At 43.5% G+C, this 20562-nt stretch overlaps 2 protein-coding genes across 8 annotated transcripts; one reads left to right on the plus strand and one right to left on the minus strand.

Moving 5' to 3' along the window:
* Positions 1 to 244: 244 nt before the first annotated feature.
* LOC108936783 (uncharacterized) lies at positions 245 to 8547 on the minus strand. Of its 7 annotated transcripts, none has more exons than XM_018756359.2 (5): positions 8278 to 8547; positions 7485 to 7645; positions 3592 to 3690; positions 3049 to 3225; positions 245 to 860 (listed from the first exon to the last, which is right to left on the minus strand). In XM_018756359.2, exons 1-5 carry the CDS (start codon positions 8390 to 8392, stop codon positions 681 to 683), a joined length of 732 nt encoding a protein of 243 aa, XP_018611875.1. In that variant the 5' UTR covers positions 8393 to 8547; the 3' UTR covers positions 245 to 680. The 7 variants fall into 7 exon arrangements, 6 of the variants coding, with proteins under 6 accessions (XP_018611875.1, XP_018611866.1, XP_018611901.1 ...); XM_018756350.2 differs by having other exon boundaries at positions 3049 to 3228; XM_018756367.2 differs by having other exon boundaries at positions 246 to 860; positions 3049 to 3228; positions 7485 to 7594; positions 8278 to 8546.
* A 454-nt stretch (positions 8548 to 9001) lies between these two features.
* Positions 9002 to 19090, plus strand: LOC108936706 (xylosyltransferase 2-like). The gene is made up of 11 exons (XM_018756233.2): positions 9002 to 9842; positions 12941 to 13403; positions 13557 to 13750; positions 13987 to 14189; positions 14676 to 14756; positions 15341 to 15557; positions 15674 to 15850; positions 16021 to 16277; positions 16591 to 16786; positions 16938 to 17271; positions 17385 to 19090. The coding sequence occupies exons 1-11, from the start codon at positions 9711 to 9713 to the stop codon at positions 17690 to 17692; spliced, it is 2562 nt and encodes an 853-aa protein (XP_018611749.1). The 5' UTR covers positions 9002 to 9710; the 3' UTR covers positions 17693 to 19090.
* The last annotated feature ends 1472 nt before the right edge of the window (positions 19091 to 20562 follow it).

The following is a 20562-nucleotide window of genomic DNA, read 5'->3' on the forward strand; positions in this document are numbered from 1 at the left end:
GAAAAATTTAGTTCAGTACACAGTAGACCTGAGTCAAAATACCAAAGAAATTAAAGGATGCATTTTGTTTTTGTATTTCACAAAAAAAAAAGATGTTTCAAAAACATTTTATTATTACAAAATTCTAAGTGACTCAAAATGTACTTCTTTCCTAGTGAAAAAAAAAAAAGATTTTTCTAATCTCAAGCAAATGAATGGACAAATTAGATACTACAAAATATATTGCTTCAACTGACTAAGACTGTTGATGGTAAATATTTTCTGCTTTGTTGTAAGTAACTCATCCATGTCTTCCAGTGTTGCAAAAAATCTACACAATCACCTTTTTATCACTTTTTTTCTCAGTGTCATATGTGCTGAAAAAGTGACCCCAGTTTTCAGTGTAGCTGGGTAGCAGCATAACCATACTATTTGTTTACTGATGAATTAACATCTCTTTGGCACAGAAGTGAATCAAGTCAAATATTACTGATATACCTTAATACAATTTTCAGATGATCTAATCCCTTTTTACAGTAATGCACCATTCAAACAAAATTATACTTGAATTCTTTAGTTTGTTGAAAAAGAGCACCAAGCAGCTGTTGAGATGTAGTTTCTACAATATTATAAAGGCATTTTTCATAAAGGAGTTGTGATCCCCCACTCCCCCAGTCACAGTTAGCAGAAGGCTCCCACACTCAGTCAAAGGCACTGTAGCTCTCCTCAATGGAGCGGTGTGTGAAGCATTGAGTGCTCGAGGTGTGATCCATCTCAGGTTGCCTGTGTGTGACAGGCGGTAAGGAGACGGCAGCGGGCTCTGGACTCCCCCAGGTCAGCGCAACGGAGTGACGGACAGATTCCTCATAGGTTGGAGGCAGCTGTAGGAAATACACCAACATGTAAATGTTTGAAGCACGAGGTTTAAACTCCATCTTATTTGAGATAAATTGTGTAAAGCAAATTTTCAGCTATGCATAGAGACGTGACATTGTAACTAGTTTATTATCAAATAAACTCTTAGCTAAAGAAATATGCAAGACAGTAGATGTACATGGTTGCTAATGCGTGCATGCCAAAACCTGAAAACGGTTGAAATTAGCACAGGTACAATTTAGTGCAGTGAGTTTTCAAAATCAGGGGGGTGCGGTGGCACAGTGGGTTGGACTGGGTCCTGCTCTCTGGTGGGTCTGGGGTTCGAGTCCCGCTTGGGGTGCCTTGCGATGGACTGGCGTCCCATCCTGGGTGTGTCCCCTCCTCCTCTGGCCTTACGCCCTGTGTTGCCGGGTAGGCTCCGGTTCCCCGTGACCCCGTATGGGACAAGCGGTTCTGAAAATGTGTGTGTGTGTGTGTGAGTTTTCAAAATCAGGGGGGTGCGGTGGCACAGTGGGTTGGACTGGGTCCTGCTCTCGGGTGTGTCTGGGGTTCGAGTCTTGTTTGGGGTGCCTTGCGATGGACTGGCGTCCCGTCCTGGGTGTGTCCCCTCCCCCTGTCCCCTGTGTTGCCTGGTTAGGCTCTGGCTCCTTGCGACCCCATATGGGACAAGCGGTTCAGACAATGTGTGCGTGTGTGTTTTCAAATCTGCGTAAGAGTTTACGCATTTTTACAGTTGCACACTGACACTATGAATATTAGCAAGCATCTTTGTGTGCTGTATATCTGTGTGGGCGGGTGCTGCACTCTGCTGGAAAATGAAGCAGTCTTATCAGATGTTTGTGATGAGCTGTGTTCTGTGGAGCCCAGATCCCACATTTTACATCATATTGTTTACACTACACCTCGGGAATTTTAACAGTTCTGCCCATCAAAGTGTCTGCTTTTTGGTGAGCAGACAATGTCTTAAGGAAAGCACTACTGCATGCACAAACTCAGATTTTGGCAGGGTCTTCAACTGCCAAATAAAGGGAGAAATCTTCTTTACTTTCCCCTTGAGGTTTTTAAAGACTTATTTACTTTCAAACTTGTTGGCAATGTTATTTCAGTATAAAATCTTTATTTTTATCTTCAGCAGTTTTTCTCAGATCTGTTATTTCAGGAGTAAATGCATGCAATAAATGCATTAAAATGACCTTGAAAAAGACAGCAAAGGGCACTGTATGACAAACTTCGTAGAATTAACATTCATTTCATGGAGCTGTTCACTGAATAGTCCAAACTAGTCTAAAATCAGCTGCCAGCAATCTCAGTCACTCACCCTCATCTCTTGCCTTTTAACTGCTTCAGTGCCCCTGGGGGTAGATGGTATCCCTGTCCTTTATGTGCTGAAGGATGTGCTTCACTTCAATCGCCACAATAACAGACCAGTTAACCACCTGCAAGCCCCTGACTCCCTAAGGGAAGGGGGGGTATCTTGGCCAGTGAGTCAGGGCCCAAAGGACATACAGATGTACACAATAGTTCGAAATAAAGAAGCACAAAATTTCAAATAACTGCACTGTCAGAGTCTGTGTGCCATTTTTTGGAAAGGCCAACAAACACACACACACACACACACACACACACTGTCTGAACCGCTTGTCCCATGCGGGGTCACGGGAAGCCGGAGCCTAACCTGGCAACACAAGCAAGCAAGGCTGGAAGGGGAGGGGACACACCCAGGACTGGACGCCAGTCCGTCGCAAGGCCCAACAACCAAACAATGATTTTCTTTTCACTTTATTTATTGAATCATCATTCTCATTAAACTTAAACATCAAAGCAGAAACCTTGGAAGACGGAAATCTCTGTACTCACAGTAGTGGCCTTGCAGCATAACAAAAGCGAAGACTAAATCTTGACATGGTGGTGTGGTTCCTTTGTATATTTTACTGATGACTCTTCATGAGGATTAAAAATAACACACAACTACATTACTTCAACTACTTGCTGACGTGGTGCCAGGTGACCTTCTGGGCATTAGATCTCGTCACCAGGCAATTTCCTAACCAAGTACTAACCATACACCATATATTGCCCATACAATTCTGGCTGGAATGTCTTTAACGCGACTCAAGCATAAGAAAAGCGGCTGTAGTGAAGGACCGGTTTATACTTCAGAATTACAGCAATCTGCACTGGGCGATTCCTCACCTCTCTCAGGACAGGGGTATTGAGGCCAAACCGGTCAGCGATCATCATGTGGATCTGTCTCTGGCGGTCCTTCTTGCGCACGCTTTCATAGGAAGGAAGACGTGGAAATGGTATCCCTCGTGATGGAAGGCAGTAGCTGCTTGGCAGCCCAATAACAAACACCTGCCCAGACAGCTGCTGCTACACAACCAGACAAATGATGAAGGGTCAGAAAAGTCAGAGAGACATAGAGAAACTGTCACAAAGTATAACTTTTATTTTTACACATTTTTCTGCACAGTGCATATCTGCTTAAACAGCTAGATATTTTTAGTGGCATAATTCATAATTTGGAACTCTCCCTTCAGAGTTAGAGTACATGGACTTCACCTGGGACCCACAGCCTTTTTGATCACAAGTCCAGTTCTTTAACTCTTTGTGTTATTTGCTGTCTAGCTCAATTTTCCACACTGAATCCAGCTTTTTGTGCTGAATCAAGAGTTCCCTCCAACTGTGAAAAGGGAAAATGGAACTACAGAGAAAATGTGTGAGCCAGAAACCAACCTGGGCCTCGCTGTCTTCACGGCTCATCCCAAAATTGTGTTCATTACATGATGACCCCTCCAGTGTTTGACTATTACTGTAGTACTGTGGAGGGGCATCCTGTAGAAGAAGATTATTTGTTTACTTATGCAGACATTTCAGTCCAAATCAAGTAATAGATAGCAGTCTTCTGTTTTACCCGCATTTGCTGATCAGCCATTGACTGAACATTTTTGAAAGTGGAATTTTTCTGTTATTCATATAATCATCAAGATGACTAAAACTCATCGTATACTTGTTTCTGTATGTGTATCTGTTACCTTATGTACCGTTCTGCAAGCGCTGTCACACCCACCACAAGCACCTCCCAGAGGTGAGGCCAGCGCACCTGAACAACATTTAAACATGGCAGAAATCGGAGGGATCCACAATGGGAAGCTGCGGAACCTCGTCAGAGCTTAAACACCTTGTCTGACGCTTCCTTGATAAACAAAACCGGCTCAGACCCAGGTACCGGCCCAGTTATGTCTTTTGATTAATGTATCCCTGCCCAGCTTAGAGCCAGTTCAGCATACGACCACAGTTTATCAGACCCAGTGCTTCCTGTCCCGGCTTTGACCTTGCCTGTCCCACGACCACGAGTTTCGTCTGATCCTGATGATCTCATTCCCAGTTTCGACCCACTCTGTCCCCAACCACGATCTTAGCCACGCCAGCTATGACCTCGCTGGTACTGACTTTGTTTCTGTCCCATGATTTTGATCCTGCTCTGCTCATGTCCAATGAAAACTTGGGCAACTTACAAGCAATTGAATCCATCCCGATCTGCCTCTGTGATTTATGACAGGCACTAAGTTCCCAGGAAGCAGGAAGGAACTGACAGAAAGTAAACTCGATTATTCCTATACTATCAGAGACACTATTAGAAAGTCACTATTAGACACCATTAACGTGCGGGTTGAGGATCACAGCATGACCATGAAGCTTGGCCATAATTCTTGCCCACAGCTGCTGAGACTTAGAGCAAGTTATTATTCCGTTTCTGACAACATCCAAGAACTACTGTTTTTATTTTCTTCTCCAAAGTATTCCTTACTGTCCAAAGGGAAATAAATGTTCAGTTACAACTATGTGTCTGTATCTTACGTGTCATTCCATTTGCGATCCTCAGTTTCATGGTAAGGTACCTTGCTGAAGACGATCACATGGAATTCAAACCTCCTAGCAACTGAAGTCCCGTGATTTTCGAAGCACTTTGCTTAGTTAAACTTTATTGTGAAGAAATGTGCAGACATGTAAAAATGCAGTTTTAACAGGCCTTACCAGTGCTTTGGGCACTAAAAGCAGACAAGACATTCTTCTGTGAAAGAACACATACCATCTTCTTTTTCAGCCCAGTGCTGTTGGGCCACTAATGAAAGGAAAACACCATCCTTCAATCAACCTGATTTCACTGACAGCCCCTCCTCACACCCACCCCCAGCACAGACTCATTGCCCACACAAGATTAATTTCACTGTATGTGATTTAGAAATTCCTGAAAGCTGAGCTGAAAACAAAGTGAAACAAAGTGACTGCACTCAGTGTAAATGAGGTCCTTTGTAATGGGATGACAATGCAAGTGTCTTCATGCTTCAGCAGGGTCCTTGAAATAGCCAACAATATGGCCCATTGATTCGCTTTCCTTTTGAGGCAGCAGGTAGCTCCTAACGAGTAAATTCTACTACGCATGACAGGTCTACGCATTACGTGCCCCTGCCAACAATGACATTTGCCATATGACAGGTAAGATATTTCCAGTGTAATAAAAAAGATTCAATAAGTAGTTAATATCTATATATCTTTCTGAAATCTAACCAGTTTTCTATATCTCTCAAACTGTATATGCAACAGTGCTGAGTCCTAAAGCACCTTACAGAAGTGAGGCTTGGACAGCTTCTAGGAAATCTGAGAAATATATCCAAAACCCTTTTTGTTGAGCTTCAAGAGAATGTATCTGGGCTATCATTAAGCCTAATGGCCAAATGAAAGAACTAAATAGACACCTACGGATTTCTGCTGGCAATAGTGCCTACTGAGAGTGTGACATCACTCAACGCTGACACACTCTGACCTTTGGGATCCCCCAGCATGCGACAGAGACACGGCGAAGAAAAGTAAGTGTCAAAGGTCAGCTTGCCTCACTGGTCCTCACTTTCTTTGTAGAAATTCCCTCTATGTTAAAAAGCAAAACTGTGTAAAATCAGAATTTGAACCAGTCAAGATGACTTTTAACAATACGGCTTTTTCAGTGACGAGATGCGAAGTAAATGCGTATATTTTCTTCCCTACACCAAATGTGTAGCTGCATTTTTAAGAGAAAAACGCAACAGAGTCAACCATAGCCTCAGCGCAAATAAAAGAAAGTAAAGTTTTGATTTTAAACAACGACATGTTGCTACCAAAAAATACAGATCTTTAACCTGTCTTGATTTCGGATATGTGCTCTTGTGGTAAAAACATTGCTGGAAACCTAGAACTACGCCTTGTGGTCACTTGCAGTCATTATTTTAAGTAACTGTCCTCAGTGTGTGCATGTGAGTGTCACATTACTCCGTTGTATGATTGTATGAATGATTGTAACAAGCGTAGTGTAGTGTATATAGCATTGTAAGTCACCTTGGACAAAGATGTTGGCTAAATACTACATAGTAATCACTGAATATTGCTTTGAAGAAAAGTACCTGCTAAATAATGAAGTGTAAATATCAACATTAACATACACACATCACCTGAAACTACTTGTCCCACATGGGGTCACAGAGCCTAACCCAGCAACACAGGGCTGGAGGGGGAGGGGACACACCCAGGATAGGATGCCAGTCCGTCGCAAGGCACCCCAAGCGGGAATTGAACCCCAGACCCACCGGAATGGAGGACCTGGGCCAACCCACTGTGCCACCGCATCCCCCATCAATATTAACATCCATTTCAATATTAACATACATTTCAATTTTCTTCATGGAAACTTTGTCTCCAGGTCATCTGGGAAAAGGCTTAGCATGTTCTTTCTCACATACAACATTCTTGACAACATTTTTATCCAGATATGGATTTGAAACACCACCCGCAATGAGACCCATGGAAAGAAAGGCAGTAGAGGGTTAAAGCAGATGAACTAGAAAAATGACACGACATTCTAGAGAAACTAACTCCTAGTGGGACCATTTCCTGTTTCACTTCCTGTGTCATTTCCTGGACTTGACTAGCTTTACTAGACCCCCGATACTCTTGGGAAGCATTGCATTTTTGGGCTTTATGAAATGTTTCACACAGGAAGTGGGCTGCATGAGCTATTTGAGGTTCCTTGAGAAGCCATGGTTGCAGACGGGCAGCAGCGGCACAACTCTTACTGAACTGCTCCAACATCACCGGCGCACCGGATGCGAGGGAATCCCATCGTTGTCTTCATGGCACCAGTGCGCTTATCCATACTCTACATCTGACTCCAGCACCGTACCTCTGAGAGCTGCCGGTCAAGATAATCTGTTCACCTGGCAACACCGGCAACAATCCATTCCTCTTAAGTCTCAGTTGTGAACTCATTTCTCACATTCATTATTTTCCTGCACTCATATTTCAGGCACTTGACGTTATTATGCCTTGAATGAACTTTCGAACTGTCCTGTTCCGGTCTTTTTTTCACAGATTTAAAAGTATGAGATGGATGTTGCTTTGGAGAAAAGTATCTGCTAAATGAATAAATGTAAATGTAAAAGTGAGCTTGAACCAAGATTATTTTCCAAGTATTTTATGTTGTATTGTTGCAACAGATATTTGTTATAACAGATTTTATAACAGACTTTTTATTTAACAGTTTTTTTTTTTGTAATGGTCTGTGGATTTTGCTTGATTCAGCCTAACAGAGTCCTTACCAAGTATGGCTGAGGTTCCTGATAAGGCCTGGCTTTGCAGCAATGCGGGTCCCTGCGATAAAGGGCGGCCAGGAGGACCAAGACCAGGAGGAAGAACACCACAGAGGAAACTGAATGGAAGGAAAACAGAGGCTGAGACCCTCCATTAGCTAGGAAAGAAACTGTGGAGCAAAGAAAGTAACGTCATTAGGCCAAAATCCCTTTGTCCTGCTCAAATAAGACATTCAACAGAGCAGAGGTAAGGTAGTATTTTCCTACAGACAGGGCTGAATCTGAAAAACCTGACGGACCAAGTGCAGATTTATTTCCAAACACTGTTTTCTGTGACGCTCAAACTCACCCATTTACAAATAAAGTTAAAGAGAAAATCACTTGGATTGTCCTCATATTCAAATATCCTAAAGAGCAGAAGGGCAAAGTGATAAGATCATAGTTTAGCAAACAGCATTGGGTCAAAGTGCAATGTTTGCATGTTGTTATATACTATAGTAATTGTTCATAAACAAGCATGACTCGACAACATAAATGGAACAATGAAAAATCATTTAAAAAATTTCTCTTTTACATAATTTTACGAAAGCTACGTAAATAATGTTCATAACATACCCAAAATTGCCATGCTACATGATTGCTTTTCCAATTTCGACGGCCGAGGTTTAACATGCCACTTCTTAAAATCGTCACGAGCAGGGGCATGAAAATATTAACTACCACAACAGCAGGAGCGTCGGTATATTCATTCCTAGTATATATAAGTTACAGAAAGACTGAATGTGTGAAGATGCAAACTTACTGGAAGCCACGATCATCATGAGCTGGCCCGAAGTGAACGGTGCGGAGAGATTGCTGGGAGCGCTCAGGGTGGACATCTGTGTGGAAGTGGACACGGCATACAAAGTCCTGTTCATGATTCCACGATCGCAGCCGCTGCCGCATCTCAGCGCGAGCCGCTGCGCGCGTGACAATCGGAGACGGAGGCGCGGGTCTCGAGGAAATGTACCACCGAGAGGACGCGAGTCGTGACCGCACCGCGAGACGTCCACAGAAAGCTCAATGACGTCACGCGCTGACCACAGGCACAGCATCTTCTTGTTCGGGGCGAGCGCCGGCCGCGCGCCGTATCTACCTGTTCCAAATGGAGAACTCGAACTCCTGCTCTGTTCGACTACACAAAGTAAACTAAGCAGTTTCTCACTTTTCTCTAGATGCCCTTTACAGAAATTGTGACGTGTACGAAAAGAATAAAACAATGAAGCAATCCATTCACGTTTTAAGATCGAGACTTAGTTAACACACACTAGTGAGTAGTACTATTACAGTGAGTAGTAACATATAAAATGCACTTTACTCTGATACACTGATTTGCTCTTCCTCAAGTATCCAATGTGGCGCAAGGAAGCCCCGTTTTGTTGGGACAGGATCTGTTTTGACAGCAACTCGATCAATATGGAATATCTGGCAGTTGAACAAAAGCACATTCAGTCTTTATCACTTGATATTCTAGGTTGTATTTTCTGTGTTTTGTGCCACACAGTGCTCAAAGACGAATCCCGAGCTTGGCTGATAAAGGCTCTTGGAGAAGTTCGGGACTTGGAATTCCAACGTGGGAGTCGCTGGTTGCCAAGGAGACGCTAAAGGAGTCGGTTCCGTTGGAGGCGCTCTCCTCCTCTTCCTCCACACATCCTGAATTCTGCTGACTTAACCGCAGCTTTCGGGTTATTAAAACAATGAACGTCGTCTTACACTCAGCAGGGTGAGGCGAATTTAATCATACATTACTGATAGCGACAGGGGCGTAGCAACATGTCAGGGCACGGGGGAGCAAAAATATTAATATAAAATAAGCGACGGTAACTGGGAGCAATTAGGCTTGAGTGAACACTGGAGGACACGCCCCCCGCCACTCGTTACGCCTATGTATGCCATGGTGGACACTGTCTTTTCTGCTGTTACTGATCATTTATTACGCGTGTCGCATGATTGGGAAAACGCGTGTGCAGTGACTGGTACGTGCAATGCGACGTGCAGAGAGCAGCTCGAGTTGCAGGAATGACGCGTGGGTGAAGGGGAGGGGAATAAATATATTTAGTCTCTTTTCCCCCCGGCTCGCCATACCTCCCGGGTGGTCACTGTCATGTTTTGCATGCCGTTGTGTGCGCGCTCCACGCCGCCGATTTCCCTCCCTTGCGCTCGCGCTTGCGAATTCCGGAGTGGAAAAAAAGAAACATGGTGGCAAGCGCACGAGCCAGGAAGCTCCCGCGGCGGTACAAGCTCGCAATCGCAGCGGCGCTGACGATCCTGCTCATCCAGGGGCTGGTGGTGTGGAGCCTGAGGAGCCTTGAGGACGGGCAGCTCGAGGTGGGTGCCTGGTTGGTCCGGACAACCTTTCCTTCCTTGTCGTTTGCGAAGGCGCGATGCTGCGCGCGCTCTCGCTCTGTCGCCGCTACGCTGTTCTGTTTGTCGCCGTGTTGCTGCCAGATGCCCAGAAGAGCAGCGGGCATCGCCGGGTCTGTAACTACCGACATGATTTCTGGAAGGGATTGAGCTGCTAGTTTGCTTTAAAAACCAAATTGCTCTGTCTGTTCTGTATGCGGGCATGAGGAAAAATACGAATCCTAAGGTTAGAAGATCCAAATGTCAAGTATCGCAGGCTGAATGTCTAGACATCTCTTTCTACCACGCGATTCACACTGGTCAACTGGACATACTTAATTTAAAACAGGTATATGGAAAAGGATGCGTTCTAATTCTGCGATTTTATGGAACCGTACAAACGTGTGTAAAACAGCCCCAGACTTGTTGGCAAAGCAAGGATACATTCATTGTTGGATTCAAGGTTCTGTTGCATGTCTGCTGTTGGACAGTTATTCCCAGCAGATTAACGGGACAACAGAGGGGAAAGTTGGCTAATAAGGGCTTTGTAGGTCAATGTGACCAAAGTGCAGTTCTGCAAAATACTGCTGCTCCTCATGTATTAACCTGCCACAGACTGCCCTTCATCATGTATTCATTTGTCCCAGACCACCCCTCCTCATGTGTCTACTTCCTCCAGACTACTCAAATAATGTAGTTTTCTTCACCGGAATACCCCATCTTACATCTTTATTTCCCCCAGACTACTCCTTCTCATGCGCTGTCCTACCTGCCCCAGACTACCCCTCCTCATGTATTTACCTCCCCCAGATTTCCCTTCTCTTGTATTTACCTGCGTCAGCTATTAATATATCTATTAATCTCTTAATCCTATAGGGCCTCTTTGGTCACAGAAACATTATTTACCCACTGACATATTTAAATTTCAGTTGAAGAACAACTAGTTTTTTCTGTGGTGGTTCTAGTAATGTCCCTTTACTCACGCTGAGGTCATTGGATTTGGTGTTTCTGCTTCATAATGAATTGCCTGTAACGTGAGAACAGACTCCTGAATTCCGATGTTTTGTCTCTGCCAGCCACCCTGGGGCGGAGGCACCCCTGTATGAAATAGATGTTACAGGCACTCATCCTTTACAAGTTTCCATTTTAAGTGTGTGCTTATTTGTGTGCCCATTGTCCTCATGTTCCCACAGCCGGCCTCTGAAAATTTTCCTGTAGCTGAGCTGCCACCTTCTTTAACAACTGCTTTTCAGCAGATTTGCTGTGATGGTCTTCTTTTGAATATTGCCTATACAGGTATTAAAGATGCACGGAGTCATTAATCTGTATGAGAGGAAAATGGTTGCTGAGGAAAAGCAGTAATTTTCAGAACATAGTTTCCTTTGTTGGAACACGTTGAAGCTTGTCCAGCAAAATCAGGGTGGAGCCAACTGGAGAAATATTCTGGTGTGAAGCAATGCCTGGCCAAACAGTGCTCAATGCTGAGGGTACATCGAGGTGTAGCCAGCATTGAGCACTCCAAAATTGGGAAGATGCCCTCATTGGCAAATCTGCATTAAATTATGTTGGGTCTTTGAATCCCATCTGATGTGAAAAGATGCCAATAACTGTACCATGTATGATGTGTCCTTCACTCCAGGTTTAGGAGCATATGTCTAGATAAGGACAGTATTTCTGTGTTCAGATCATATTGCCAAGTCAAAGCACAATGGTGGGACAGGGGAATTAAAACACACCGCCAATATTTGAATCTGGATTCTCCTATAAATGTTATTTTGTCCTGTTGTGGCACACACAACAGCCCTATGACTGATGTCATATTGGATTTAAACTGCTCAAGGCACCCAGTCTAAGTGCAGTACAATACCTTATTTAATCTGTGCAGAAAAAGTGAGTCAAGTCCTAAACAGGGAGCAATTTGGTGGTTTTGCTGTGTCACATATTTGTGTTGTCTGGAGGTGGAACGGAACCCTGCAATTACTATTTTTTTCGTCTCCTTTGCTGTGGAAGAACACTACTGCACAGCTGTTTGTGGTGTGTTGTTTGTTCATCTGATGGCAACAGTGGACATGGTGTTGGTATCATATTTCGGGATTGAGGACATTTTTCTCTTTTTATATTGTACTTGGTATTTCAGATGCGTGTATATATTTACGTGGTTTAAAGCATAATCAAAGTGACACAGAAATAATTCAGTCAAGAGGGGAGTAAAGCACTTTAAAATACATATTGTGCTTGAGTGCAAAGTGCTGGAATTGGGAGAATTAGCGACAGCTGAGATGCCAAACTAAATGCAATGTGAGCATTCCAAATTGAGTAGGGTTTGTGGGTAATATTGAGCAAACTTTATCCTATCACCAACAGGGATAATTAATCGCTCAGTTTTCCAGAGACAGTTGGGATGGACGCAGATAAGGCTACCCCCCTACCCCCCTACCCCTCAGCAGCTATCTAACTGGGCACTGTGGCAACCCTCCAGCTCCTCTTGCTGTCCGCTGTTCAGATTTTGTCAGTAATTACTGTGTGGAGAGGTCACAATCCTCAATGTCCTCTGGGTATCTATGTGATTGTTTATTCTGTTTGTGTGTATTCCTCATCTACCTGCTCTTCTGTGTGTACATGTTAGTTTGCATCTGTTTCCTTCTACAAGTGCATACCTCTTTCTGCGTGTGGATCTCTGTACCTCTTTGTGTCTGTTTGTGTGTTACCGAGGAGTGACGGAGGTTTCTTAAGGTCTCCCCACAATGAATCATTTGCCATTGTTATGCATCTTTCTGTTTTTATTCACTGGACTGTGTCTTTCCCAGCTTTATTCTGCAAAAGGGGATTTTTTTCCCCTCTCAAAAGCTGCTAAAAATAATTTAAATTGGATAAAAAGAATAAAATGTAGTAAACAAGTTCGCCTTTGGGCTCCAATGTGTTCTTTAATTATTATTTAAACAAAAAATGAATATCTGTGGTATATTAAGAGTACTGAAATATTTGTGTTCTAGGCTTATTCTCTTTAATAAGTCAAAGAAGAGATGTTGAATTTAGTAATTTTTTTTCTGTGTTCCCCCTTGCCTCCCTCCACTCCACATCAGAGGAAGCACCGGCGGTCAAAGCTTCCAGACAGTAATGGTCAAGATCCAAAGAAGGACACAGGCCCAACAACAGCCAGTGCCCTGAGACGGGGTACGAGGCGCCGCAGTCAGTTCTCACCAAGGCCGAGGAGTCCTCAGGGCCAAGGGGGTGGCGCCTCAGAGGGAGGGGCACCTTACGATCCCTCCATCAGACGCAACTACACCAAGAAAAAGGATAGGGAGGGGGCGAGCAGGGTGCTGCCGGTGCTGTTGGGTGAGGTGGGCAGTGTGGAGGAGGCTCCAGCAGCCCACGGCCCTGCTGGTGACTACATATCCAAGTGTGAGATCAAGGGCAAAGATGCACTTTCGGCTCTGCGTCGTGCCCGTTCGCGCCAGTGCCGGCAGGAGATCGCCAACATCGTCTGTCTGCACCAGGCCGGACAGCTTATGCCACAGTCTCTCCCCCAGTCCTGCCAGCATCATGGTATGTGTGGCGTGGCTTGCATCAAGGGGGAGGTGTGGGCTTTTATGGGACTGACACAGCTGTAGCATCAGAGCTTACATCATCATGCTATAACAGGAAATAAAGAGGAAAAATAGGCTGAAAACTGTGCTTTATGCTGGGCCACTGCTGCAGGTTTGTCAGATGCTGCTCTGCGGGGAGAAGGTCTGGGTGGAGCCCTGGGAGATGTGTCCGACCCATCCAAGGTGGACAACCCAGTTCATGTGGCCTTTATGCTGGTGGTCCATGGGCGTGCCATCCGCCAGCTAAAGCGCCTCATTAAAGCCATCTACCACCAAGACCACTACTACTACATTCACGTGGACAAGGTGGGCAATGCGGCTAACAGAGGGTGCAGCAGGAAACCTATTTGCCCTTGAGCAAGACACTTGCTGCAGTTTATTTCATGTGATCTTTGTGAATTACTGTGGCATGGTATTTATGCTGATCCCAAGCATAAACCCAAGAGGAGTTCTCACCTGTACATCTGATTTTAAATATTGTTAACATTACACTGGTAACTGTTTCTTGTATGACAATCCACCTTACCTTATAACAATGGCAGCGCTCAAACTACCTGCACCATGAAGTGGAAGAGATTGCTAGGCAGTACAACAATGTACGAGTGACCCCCTGGCGTATGGTGACCATCTGGGGCGGCGCCAGCCTGCTGAAGACTTACCTACGCAGCATGCAGGACCTCCTTTCCATGCTGGACTGGAAGTGGGAATTCTTCATCAACCTCAGCGCCACTGACTTCCCCACCAGGTGCCTAGCTCTGCCCACCAGGGACAGCTGCAAATAGAACTTAGTGTTTATTAAGACAGGGGAAAAAAAGGAAGTCCAGCTAAGCAAATGAGCACTGTCTTATACCAATACTGCTCTTCATGTAAGTAATTATCTTCATCTTTGTTTAGCATTTTTCAAACTGACATGTATGTTTCTTATCATTTCTTGTCAGTTGCTTAGCTACACTTTCTTTTTCTCCAAGTACAAGATAGTGTGTGACTGTGTTAGAGCTTTTTGTAGATTGAGCCCAGCCCTTGAACCATCCCGAGGTGAAAGATGAATGAGTAAAAAACATTCAGAGTCCGATAAGCAATAAAGTTAAGATGGCAGCCTAGTCCTGATGAGGAGAGCAGTCATTGTCAGTTTTGGTCATGAGGAGGCATCTCATTTGCACTCCATCACCTTTTGTTGCTAATATCATCTCCTATAATTTTGCTGCTTTTTCTCCTTATCTCTTGTGAGCAGGACCAATGAGGAACTGGTGGCTTTTCTTTCTCAGCACAGAGATAAAAATTTCCTCAAGTCTCATGGAAGGGAAAACGCAAGGTACTGTACATCCGTACTTTGCTCTTTATCATTCATGTGGATGACGCTCTTATATAGAGAAACTGAAAAAAGTATTGTTTAAAAAACAATACATATGCTATAAGATGATAGTTTTGCTCCATGAAACATTGAATTATGCTCATTCACATAAAAATAATGGTTTCAATGTGGAAGAATGGGGTTAGGGCAGAGCACATAAAGTATATAAACATTTAAATTAGAAGGTGATACAAAACCTACCAAAAACAAACATCTTTCAAAGCACTTGGTAATATTCGACTCCTAGCGTCGTAACCTTCCTCTTACGATTTCCCTGTGGGCCACCATGGCTCTTCCGTACATCCTTCTCACCTCGACCACCCATGTTTAATACAGTAGATCAAAATTTAATGCAATTTAAAAATATGCAGCATGTCAGACAACTACTGATTAAAGAAAGCAGTTGACGAGACTTAGCAACCCACACTTCAGATGTGCTTCTTCATTTAAAATTGTACTCAAATGAGTTAATGTGTAGAGCTGCTAAATGGCAGCCCTGTCCTGTTTTGATGCTCCAGTACTACTGTGTCTGTGTCCTGTGTCAGATTCATTAAGAAACAGGGTCTGGATCGTCTCTTCCATGAGTGCGACTCCCACATGTGGCGCTTAGGTGAGCGAACCATCCCGCCAGGCCTGGAAGTGTCAGGCGGATCTGACTGGTTTGCCCTTACACGTCGCTTTGTAGAGTATGTGGTCCGTTCGCAGGACCCACTTGTGTCTGGGCTAAAGCAGTTCTACAGCTACGCCCTGCTTCCAGCTGAGGTATGCTGGCCACGTTTACGCTGAAGTTTGCGATCAAATTTTACAATTCATATGTTTTTATTGTTATTTTATGTGTCATGAGCAGTACAGAAAGGAAACTAATGTTCTCTTCTCAGTCATTCTTCCATACCGTCCTGGGGAATAGCCACCTGTGTGATACATTGGTGGACAACAACCTGCGTGTCACTAACTGGAACCGAAAGCTTGGCTGCAAGTGCCAGTACAAGCACATTGTGGACTGGTGTGGCTGCTCACCTAACGATTTCAAACCCGGAGACCTGGTGCGCATTCAGGTTAGCCAGAAAACAGGTGCAATCAGCCACCTCAGCCGGTGTTTTCGGTTGAACATATTTCTTTGGAGCCTGGATTTTAGGCCATACTGGTGTGTCAGTCCAGGAGCTTCTCTTTTTATTTAGAAAATTGTCCTGAACTCCAGGTCCATATCTGTTCTCTTGGTCTCCAGCAACTGACCCGGCCCACATTCTTTGCCCGGAAGTTTGAGTCCACAGTTAACCAGGAGGCCATCAACATCCTGGATGCCCAGCTGTACGGGCACTACCCCCCTGGGACCCCAGCTCTAAAGGCCTACTGGGAAAGTCTGTTTGAGCAGGCAGATGGTGTGAGCTCCCTCAGTGATGTGGCACTCACTGCTTATGCCTCTTTCTTCCGCCTGGGCCTCCAGAGCCTGGAGGCAGCCCATGGGAGCAACAATGCTTGCAGGTTGGGCACCTCAGTTGGATTAGCTGCGCCAAATAAAGTGTCAGGAAGTATAATAGTCTTAGAAACAAAAGGATATAGGTTTAGATTCTTGTAGGGAATTGTTGTATTCCTGTGTAAGCTTAAACCTAGATATTTTACTGAAACAATTTGGACACTTAAGGGTGCACCGGAAGGGCCACTCCTGAAACCTTTAGATCACCTGCTGCTAAACTAAACTGAGATTTTCTTCTTAGTTAATAAAGTCTAATCCTGGATTTCACTCTGGTGGTTGATAAATATTGGCTGCAACCTAATATACTACTTGCTCTTACAGGTATGAGCCTATTGGCTACCCGGCATCTGTGCACCTTTATTTCTATGATGACCGTTTCCAGGGGTACTTGGTAAGGCAGGAGGTACAGGCTACAGAAACGGGGGCAAGGGAAACCCTGGAAGTATGGGCAGTGCCCCAGTCCACGCTGCAGGTGGAGACCAACCTGCGTGAATTTTCGCGGCTCAAAAACCTAGAGGTGCGATGTATGTATGTATGTATGTATGTATGTATGGCTACATTATAGAAAACAGGCAAATATTGTTTTATAAAATACTGCCAGATAGGTTAATAAAAATGAAATCAGGTTAGAGATAATTAAATTCTTGTATTTGTGTTTCTAACGTCAGGTGGGGACAGAATGGGACCCAAAGGAGAGAATATTTCGGAACTTTGGTGGGATTCTGGGGCCACTGGATGAGCCTATAGCCATGCAGAAGTGGGCAAGAGGGCCCAATTTGACTGCAACTGTTGTTTGGCTTGACCCATCACATACAATGGTGGCCTCTTATGACATCAGTGTGGACTTTGAAGTGGAATTCACACATTACAAGCCACTACTGCAGCACCCCCTACAGCCTGGAGGCTGGACAGTGCGGGTACTGCGACAACGGGATCGTGTAGCCGAAGTCCGGTTCCTCGTTGTGCCCTTGGCATTTATTAGGAAACAGCCGCTGCACAAAGGTGAGTCCAAACTCAAACTCGGTTATCTAGCAGTTACCAGCACCTGGTGTATTATTCTGTTGAAGTGTACCACACTAACTCCCAGTTCCCTTCACTTGGATTCTGCTTCCTAGATGAGGACAGTTGGCTACTTGCTGGCCCATCTAGCAGCCCATACCTGGAGGGACAGGGTCTCCAGCAGCTGCCCCAGGGAGAGTCTGCTCTAGAGGAGGCCCAGAGGAGACCACGTGTGATGGGCAGGCCGATGGAAGACTGGGTGGACAGTGTTGTTGGGGTATTCTGGGTGACTGGGGACATTTGTGCCACTGATCCTTCACTCTGCCCCTCCCTAGGACCCTGCTCGAAATCCACATGGAGCTCTCTGTCCCACGACCCCAAATCTGAACTTGGACCTGTAAAGAGCAATGGGCGGATTAGGTAGCCCCCCTAGAGGGAGGATTCTTCAGATTCAAAAGGTGGACATCAATTTTTCATGTGAATGTGTTTGCAGGTGGGGCGAGATTAAACTGTGACTGTTTCTGCCTAGTGGTTGACTTGGAACCCATTTATTGAGGAACATAAGAGTTCACTTTGCCAGAAGTCTGGCGAAAGGAAGATCTCAGATTTTGCACAGACTTCCAGATATTTTTCATAAATTCATTTTTAATAGCAGTGTTTTTCATTCTTTACTATGCATGGATCTGACGTTTAAATCTGAATCGAGTAAACTTATAAATACTGAAAGTTTTTTAATTACACCACATGTGTACTATGCACTGAAGTACAGGTTAAAATCTATTGTTTTTTATGTATTGTCTTTCATATCAGTCACACATCATTTTAGGGATTAGTTTTTCTCATACATTTTCTTATTACCTGAATTTAAGGGTCAGACAAAGCACACTTTACTAAAGGACACTGATGCAGGAGTCTCATTAAGATTGAGGAATGCAGAGAAAAGGACACTTCACAGAGATCACTGTTGAGTATGGCAATTCTTCTCCTTTTACTCCTACTGTACCTTTACACCCCCCGTGAAAGTGTTGCATGGATACCAACTTTCCTTTTTCAATGGATGACAAGTGTGAAACTATAAAAAACCTTCTGTGCTGATGTTGACGGTACAAGAAAAAGAGTTGGGAATTCTTAAATAGGCGGTCATATTTGCACAGTTCATTTCACTACCAATATACAGAACTTGATATTTTCAAGCCTTTAGCAGGGCACTTCAACCATTTTTAGATTTGATACTGGATGTTTCCTTTGAAATAAGGAGGTGCCAAAGCTGGCCTTTATATTTACCAGAGCAATGCACTAAACACATGGTATTATAGATGGGTTTTATCTCAGTACTTAATTATGCCTTTTTAACAAAATGTGAAAGCACATTTATTTTGAATTCAGTTACTGGAATTTCATTTGAATGTTGGTTAGCACATACAGTTTAGAATCCGCAGTGTTTTGCTGCATAGTATCAGGAAAGGAAGTAAAGTGACCTTTTATCCCCTTGTGTGGTTGCTTCAGTGAAGCATTTCTTGGTAAAGTACATACATGTGTCTGTATGTATGTACATCACAGGTCTTCATAATGAATATGGATATTTTTGTATTTATAATGTTGAGCAACATTGATCCTTCATTAGTAAAAACTGGAAGCCATCTTTCTTTTTAAACTTAATGTAAAGGCTCCTTGTGAAGTGACCCATGAATGTGGTCATGTGGTGGTGAGAATCAGGTGAATTACTGAAACTTAATGCTTGACTGTAGCAAGGGAACAACCCATTTCTGTGAAAGTTATGCAGTGTGATCCCTGCTGACACAATAAAGTGCTGAACTATAACAAAAACCCATATCCTATTGCATTTGTTTCTTTACTTTGACTAAATGTACAGTTTAGCCTCTGTTTTGCCTCTAGTTTAAGTGGACCTATGTTTGAATTTAAAAGCACTGAAGCCATTCTTTCATTCAGTGATAGTTTGACACCCAGCTGTGCTAACAGCGTTCAACACGGCTTCACCTGCTCAATGTGGCACCTGCTACTTGGAGGTATTTGTACAAAAACATAGATAGTTGGTTAAAAACCGCTGATATTTGGTCACTTATACTACGTGCTAAAGGGGACTTGTCAAAGTATTGAAGAGGAGCACTTATACACACACCACACACACTCTCTCACCTTGAGGCACCGAGAGCGAGGCATGGGCGTTTCTCCTGTCTCGCGCATTCGGCCGTTAGAAAAGGCGCGAACAGCCTGAGGGAAAGGTAAGAAATCAGGCTTATTTAAAACATTTCACAGTACAAACAGGAGTTCTATTGTTATATTCTCTTTTATTTGCTTTTAGTTTAGAGGATTTCTTATTGATTTCTAAGTTTCTTTTCGCCTTGGCGAAGTGTATTTTCACTGTTCAGCATAATAATCACCTCACCTGTTTTTACTACGTCGCTTAGTTTCCAGAAATAGACAGCATAACAATAAAAATGCAGTTTCCCTTATAGTGATACCGCTGACCGATGCCTGACATAATTTTTTTTTTTTGGAAAAAATGTGTTTAGCTGTAAAGTCAAGTGTCAAGCGTCCCCAGAATTCAATCTCGCTTCGGATTTTATTATCATTGCCCCATTGTTGTGTTATTATACTGAAACAATTTTAGACTAAAAGTGGAGGTCTGAATTATTATCATTAATTAACTAACAGCTGATAAAAAAACTGTTAACTTTATCCTAATTTAATTATTTTAATTTTAATTCACATCTATAGTTCGTCTTTCCCTTTGTATAAATTAGTAAACTAATTTACCTGCTTTACTAAGCCACCGAAAAACAGACGATCCGTTACCCTGAAACTGCAGTTTCCTTAAGTGTCATAAGATGGCAGCACCACTACGTTCTGTGGTACTGAGTGCCTGAAATTAGTCGAATTCAGCTGATATGGTCTTCTTGTTTCTGAAAAATGTTGTAAAATAGCGGTCTTTGATTGGTGACCTTATTGTAAGAGAGACTTTTATTTTTTCTATTTCGGAACAGTGAAAAAATGAGTACTATAATACCTAAATCCAGTTTAAGTTAAAAAGTAGGAATTTAAACAAACTTGTCTAGTACACACTGTAAAGTACCGAATCGAATCAATCAATGTAGGAGGGAAAATACTCGTCTCAAAAATATTTAAAAAAAAAAATGAATTTGGCGTATGTTGCTCCACCTGTTCTCTACAGAAATGTCACTATCGGATCCGGGAAAGGAAACGTATAAATGCTCCCTTAAGCAGTCGAGTTATTTCATGATTCCTGCTTAGTTAGTTTGATTAGAATGTTCC

This window comes from Scleropages formosus, chromosome 8 (genome assembly GCF_900964775.1).
Source record: "Scleropages formosus chromosome 8, fSclFor1.1, whole genome shotgun sequence".
In the NCBI taxonomy this organism is placed as follows: domain Eukaryota; kingdom Metazoa; phylum Chordata; class Actinopteri; order Osteoglossiformes; family Osteoglossidae; genus Scleropages; species Scleropages formosus.